Source organism: Geospiza fortis, unplaced genomic scaffold (assembly GCF_000277835.1).
Source record: "Geospiza fortis unplaced genomic scaffold, GeoFor_1.0 scaffold112, whole genome shotgun sequence".
NCBI classification, from domain to species: Eukaryota; Metazoa; Chordata; class Aves; order Passeriformes; family Thraupidae; genus Geospiza; species Geospiza fortis.
The window spans coordinates 5133225-5139928 of NW_005054298.1; the positions used below are offsets into that span (position 1 = coordinate 5133225).

Below are 6704 nucleotides of genomic sequence, written 5' to 3' on the forward strand. Positions count from 1 at the left end.
TAATATTGTACCAGGCCTAGAGAGAATGAGCTCATGATGTGAGTGAAGTAGACTTTTACAATTATATGACATACAAAATTGTATAAAAAATATTGAATGATTTATTTAGGGATATGAGTACATTATATCAGTAATCTAATTCCCAGTATCTTCCTAAGCAGCTTTCAAAACCATTTTTTGATTTTTTTGGGTTTCAAATTGCTGCTAAAATAATGAAAATGGATGGAGCAGCTGATGAATCACCATGACAATGTTTGGTACCAACGGGGACTTCTGCCAGAGTGTTTTCATCAGGAACAGGGTCCCAGTGGCACTGGCCCACTTAGACCTGCAGATACAAATTAAAAAAGGATTCTTGCTGTTTCCTTTACTTGTACTGGTGTTGCCACAGCTTGAATTAAAGTTTCTATCAAGAGTAATAAATGAATGTAACGCAGAGCTCTGTGGTTAGGGGGCAGCTGAGAGCTGTGGGTTTTTCTGCAGCCCATGGGCTGATGCTCCTCAGGGGGAGGAAGGCACAGGGAGCCCCTTTAGGGAACTTCTTGCAGCATGTCAGAGCCAGCAGTGTCCTCCCAGCCCAACCATCACAAACCAGAAGGGCTGGGGGGCTCCTGGTGGCTTTTAGAGAATGGTGTTAAACAATAGTAACTAACTCTTCCTTGCCTGCCCTGACACACAGCTCTCTCCTGAGGGAGCCTGGGGAACCCATGTTTCACGTGCAAATTGAGCAATGGGAATGTTTCTGTGAAATGTGAAGTCCATGAAAAAATTTGTTTCCTATGAAAGAGCTAAACCTTACTCTGCACATCAGCATCAGAAGTTTTATGGATGTAGCTTGAACCAGACTTCTGAAAAAGGAAATGAAACAAAATCAAAGCAAGCCCAGAATCAGAAACAACATTAAATGGTTATTTCTTACACCAAGAATCAATATTGGTCTGGTAAGTGGGATTCTATTTTCAAGCCTTCCTCCTGCCTGTGGGGACTTCATTAGTGCTGGCATCAGGCATTGGATGCCCTGGCAGTCTGCACTCAGCCCCCACTCAGGTAAATATCACCTCCTGACTCTGACCAGGCTGGGTCAATTCACAATTTGTTGATTGGAACTGCCATTAATTATGGCTGCAAAAGCAATTGCAGGTGACAATATAAGCAAAATAAGCACCAGCTGTTGTGGAAGTCATAAGGCAGGAAATCCTGGTCTCAGGGTGTGTTTCTCAGTAGCACAAATGATAATAATAAATAAGTAGCAGAGTAATTAGTACTATTTTTCGTTTAATAGATGGGACACAACCAGAAGACATACTAATGTCTGACTTTTTTTTTTCCCCAGGATGATTTTCTGTATAGTGTCTCTGTTCTAAGTGGAATCCTTTGCACAGTCTTGGCAGTAATCAAATTTATGCTGGGAAAGGTCCTTACAAGCAGAGCACTGATAACTGATGGTGAGTGTGACATTGATCCTGCTGCTTTTACAGACTCCTCCAGGGACCCCTGCATGATGAGAGCTGTGAAAGAACATTGAAATAAAGCAGCCACTGAGAAATGGGAGAAAACCCAGACCCAAACCCTGGAACAGTCTGTGGTACCACTGGCCTTTAGCACAGAGAGCTCAGCTGAAATGAGCTATCTAACACCACTAAAAAGTTCAGTGTGGGGTCCATGAATGTGCTGGGAGAGCTCTCTCCTCTGCCACAGCTGCTTCAGGTCTGGAGTTCAGGTAACAGAGCAAACCAGACTTAGCCTGACTGGTTTTCCAACCATCTAATGCATCCTATGGCTAGAAATATTATGAGTAATGCCTGGTGGAAGCCAAGCAGTGGATATGTGTATAGTGAGCAATATCAGAGTTAGAGGTAGAGCAGATAATGGATTAGAGGTGTGTTAGTCAGAGTTAGGCTGCAGCAGGGGGATGTGACACCAATTTAGAGGGCTTTGGTTAGGTCACCTCCATCCTCACTGCCTGTGCCTGGTAAAATCCTGAAAGCTCAAATGAAGCAAAGTCTGCTGCAGAAGCACTGCCTGCCTTCAGCAGGGATCATCACAGTGCTGGTGACATCCCTTTGGTGTCACTTGTCACCACAGTGCTTCCCTGCCACTCAGCAGAGCTGCTGGGGCAGGACAGGTGTGAGGCAAACCCTTCCCTGCCCTGCACTCCTCTGGCCCTGCTGGGCTTTGGCACAGGGTGGATCTCCTCCCCGGAACCCTTGGAGCACCTCACTGCATCAGCTCCTGACTGCTTCTGGTTTTAAAGGCAGGTTGGAAATCATGCTTTCAAAGTAGGTCCAGATGTTCCTCTGACTGCCAGGGCTCAAGCTCCTGAGTCCCCAGAAATCCCAGGGACCTGCCCTTCACACGGGTGAGGCCACAGTGATGGCACAGTTTCACAGCCCCCTACAAATCTCTCCCAGTTTTACCTGCCAGGGCAGTGTGAAATACTCAGTGTATACAAACACTGTAGGGTGTTCATGATTCATGGGTTGTGGTACCTAAATTATTTTGCTCTTTGCTACAGATTTCACTTTAAGGAAATTCAATTCTCAGCTTACTCTAGAGATACATAAATTTTGCTTTATTTTAAGCAAATTAAACATACTTAATTTTTTTCTGGATGATGTGTGATAGCACATATTATGAGTATCTCTATCATCCCACTTATATAAATTCTTCATGAGTATTTATATTTTAAATCTGAAAGAAGCAAAAAAGGCATCAGAATAGCTGTGAGGGGGTTACAACTAAGCCATTGCCTCCCTGCATTTGGGATTCTCTCCCAGCAGATCTCCAGCTCAGAGATCTTATCCTTCCCAAGGGGCTCTGCCACTCTAGACATTTGAAAACAAAAATGTCTCCAACCTGCAGAAAGTGTTCTGGAAAGGGTGCTGGGAACTGCAGCCCAGTGAGCCTGACTTCCCTCCCTGCCAGGGTGGGACACGTTGGCCATTTCAGAGCTGTGCCTAGGCAGGCAAATGGGGAACCCTCCCTTCAAAAAAATGTAGCTTAGTTTTGAAACAGAGCAGCTCATTCAGCCAAAATATTAGCTGAAAATTCCTAAAAAACTCCAGCTCTGAATTGTTCTCCTGTATGACAGGGAAATCTCTTTCCCCATAATTACATCTTTACATCCTCATGCTAATGATACTGCTTCTGAGCTGGAGATTGCTCATTCTTTGATTAAAAAAAATTAGGGAAAAATATACAATTACCTCAGCCTGGTTTTTATCTCTCTTCTCCTCTTTAGAGCTACTTTAGAAAATGTAGGAGGCTGATCTTAACATGTGTGGTTAAATATCTGCTTTCACAAGATATATTTACATATGTACTTGATTTATTAATGATCAGGAAGAGACAATGTAATTCAGCAGCTGAGACAGATTTAGCAGTCCCTTGCATATCTTTTTTTAGTGTTTTCTGTTTCCTGCTAATTTACCTCCTGTGATCCCTGGCTCCAGACCAACAAACTGTTTTCAGTAAAAGGAGCATGAATTCTTATTCCTGAAAAATAGGTTTATTTTCAGAACAGCAAATTCTCTTTTATGCATTAAACCTCTATTAATTTTCTTTTAATATTTTTTTTTAGATTAGGGCTTAACAGCAATATCTCTTTAAATCCTGGATGTATGAATCCTAATGAGGCAAAATGTCACTTGTACAGTTTGTTTACAGCAAAAGCTCTTGGCCTTTTGGGTAATAAAAATAGCCATTTCCTGCCTTGAATTTTGTGACATCCCAGAGGACAACTCTGTGACAGTCAGTGATGTCAGCCAACTTTCCTGTGGGTTTTAGGTACCTGTTTCCTACCCAGATTTAGCCACCTGTTTTTTCCTGTGCGGGCCTTAGAGCAGTGTCTGGATTAATACCTGCAGCCATTCCATGATTTCCTGCCACACCAGCAGAGAAAGGTTTGCCTGAATGAGAGTCAGGAAGGGAAAACAATTTCCTTTGCAAGTAGCTTTTCAATTATTTGGGACCATCAGCCAAGAATGGCATGAAAATGTTTTATTCTTTTGCATGAATCCATTTGTGCCGATGGATTCTGAATTAAGCTGGAGCAGGGGAAGTAACACTGGTTTAAAATTCTAATTATTAATTTATATTTTATATTCTTTATGGACACAATATACATCATTTCAATGAGTATAAATGAGTAAATAGACAAAGACTGGATGTGAGAGGTGTGGATCAAAGGACAGGCTCAGGAACAAGTGTCAGGTGTATCATTGTTGGCAGTCATGGGAACTGCAAAAACCTGTCTGAGTCCTGTAAACAGCAGCAGGCTAGAGCCAACTCACCAAGCAATATAGAATATTTCAAGTTTGATATTTCATTTCCTATCTAGGTTAAATAGTGTATGGATCTATCAAATTAATGCATTCTCAGTGACTTTTTTGTGTAGAACAACAGGGGTATCTTTTGGGTTATTGTGGGAAAAAATCAGAAAAAGGGAATTTGGAGTTAAAACCAGAACACAGGGAATGACTTCTAAAACCCCAAATCAATAATCAATCAAACAGGAGTTGAATGGAAAAGGGCATTAATTCTTCCAAAAGCTCTGTGAGAATTTTGAAGGGACAGTCTTGGAGAAAAAGAGAACAGGTTAAAAAAAAAAAGGAATCTTAAAAGGATGTTCGTTAGAATTGTAAATACTAGATAAGAAGCTACTGTGGTATATGTAAAGCATAAATAGAAAATATTACCAGGATTATCCTGTATGTCATCAGCAATGTCTGCAGCCCTAAGCAATAGTGCCAAGCATGCAAATAAATATATGGAATGGGATAAAAACTCCAAACTTTGACAGGGAAACTGTGCAAAACCATTTCCCTTTCCATGAGTTCCTGGCGTTCATCCTTTAATTATTTCTTTTCCCCCTTCTAGGTTTCAACTCTCTTGTAGGTGGAATAATGGGATTTTCCATCCTTCTTAGTGCAGAAGTGTTTAAACACAATTCCTCTGTCTGGTTCCTGGATGGCAGTATAGGAGTGTTAATTGGACTTACAATATCTGCCTATGGGATCAAGTGAGTATCTCCTGGGAGCAGGCAGGGCCCTGAGAGATCTGGGAGGTCATAGCCTTTAAGAGTTTAGGTAATTCCAGTGAAATCAGTCCCTGGAATTTATTAGACTGGTAGCCAATGCTGGAGCAGAATGTGTGGAAAGGGTTATAAAGGGCTGTGCTCCCCACATCAGCTGGAAAGCAACCAGGACTTAAAAAGAAATCGGAATAATTTTCGATTTTTGTATACTTGAAATGAAATATCTGAAACATAACCAGAAATGATGGATAAAATCAGTCCTCCTTGCATTTATGGCACATTTCTGAGCACTGCTTTGCCTTTGGATTAAAGGAAAGGTGCCCAAAATTAAAGAGGGATCTTGCTATTGATTTCTGTCCCAGAGCTGCCTTTGGCAACCTCTGAACTGAAGGTTGCTGCTCATGTTTCAGATGCTGTTTCTCTTGAATTTTAAGATGTTTTCTTGATTCACATCAGAAACTGAATTAAAAAATCAAATGGAGCTCTGCCATGCCCTTCATTGCTGCCGCAATTTCCCTTAAACCAAATTTTGCACTTTATCCTTCATGGCTTACCTGCCACAAGAAAAAGTGGGAGATGGAGCATCTTAGCTGGAATTATGCCCACTGAGAAGCAGCCCTTGGCCAGGCTGCAGTCAGCCCTCAGCTGGAAACTGTGTGGGTTTAGGTTGGTTTTTTTTTTTCAACTTGGAAAATTCAATTAACATCTTAATGGGGAGTACCACTCTTAAATAGGTCGGTATAATCACAATTTCCACTGTAAAACTTAATGGTTCTGGACAACTGTAAAGGCTCTTACACCACCTGAGCTCTTTTTTATTCATGAATATTTAAATATTCAGTTCTGGGTGTGTCCTGTGCATGATCCTTTATATGGTAGACTACAGCTGGCCTGTTATCTATATTCTTAAATAAATAAAATCCTTTGTCTTCATTTCTCTAAAGATTTTAAATCCTTTTAATAGTGTCACCTGTTTTAGGTGACACTATTAAAGGCATTCCCCCTTTTCTGTTTAAAAAATACACTTTAAAGTGCTATGTAGTGGATATTAGTAGTGTAACACACCCTATAGCTGTAAGAATTGTATTTAGTGAGGTATACAACTGCTTCTGAAAGTAATATTTACAAAACTAATTCAAAATTATCAGAGGAAACATCTCTTAATTAGGTTTCAGAGGCCACATCTTGGCACATGAGGAGAAATGACACATTTTTGTTTTTGTAATGTCTTTAAAATATTTGATTCTTGTAGTATTTGAGTAAAGTTACAAGTGAGTTGTCATTCTAAGGGTCCCATTGATGGCCCAAGGTGTATTTTACTTTGAAGGATTATGAATAATCATTAAACTGAAAGTGACAAAGTTCTGGTGCCATTATTTAGAGTTATCACAAGGTATGCCCAGTTAGCTATTAGGTGATGAAGTCTGGGTAAATATTATCATGAGCATTGTTTGAGAATAAGGTATGTGAGGGCTTTCTTTTACAAGCATAATGAATAGGTATATTATATTAATTATATTATGTTATGTTAAGGTTATATTATATTATAGGTATATACCTATGTAATAGGTATCTTATGTTATGTTATATTATATTGTATTATATTATAATTATATATTATATAATGATATATTACACAATATTAAATTATATATTATATTTTAATATA

The 6704-nt window shown here is 39.8% G+C and overlaps 1 protein-coding gene across 1 annotated transcript in view; it reads left to right on the forward strand.

Moving 5' to 3' along the window:
- The window catches only part of TMEM163 (transmembrane protein 163), an 87958-nt gene that overhangs the window by 79870 nt on the left and 1384 nt on the right, over positions 1-6704 (forward strand). The window contains exons 6-7 of the mRNA XM_031056848.1: positions 1334-1445; positions 4879-5020. Of these exons, the coding sequence (XP_030912708.1) occupies positions 1334-1445; positions 4879-5020 (254 nt within the window). The remainder of the gene's footprint in view (positions 1-1333; positions 1446-4878; positions 5021-6704) is intronic.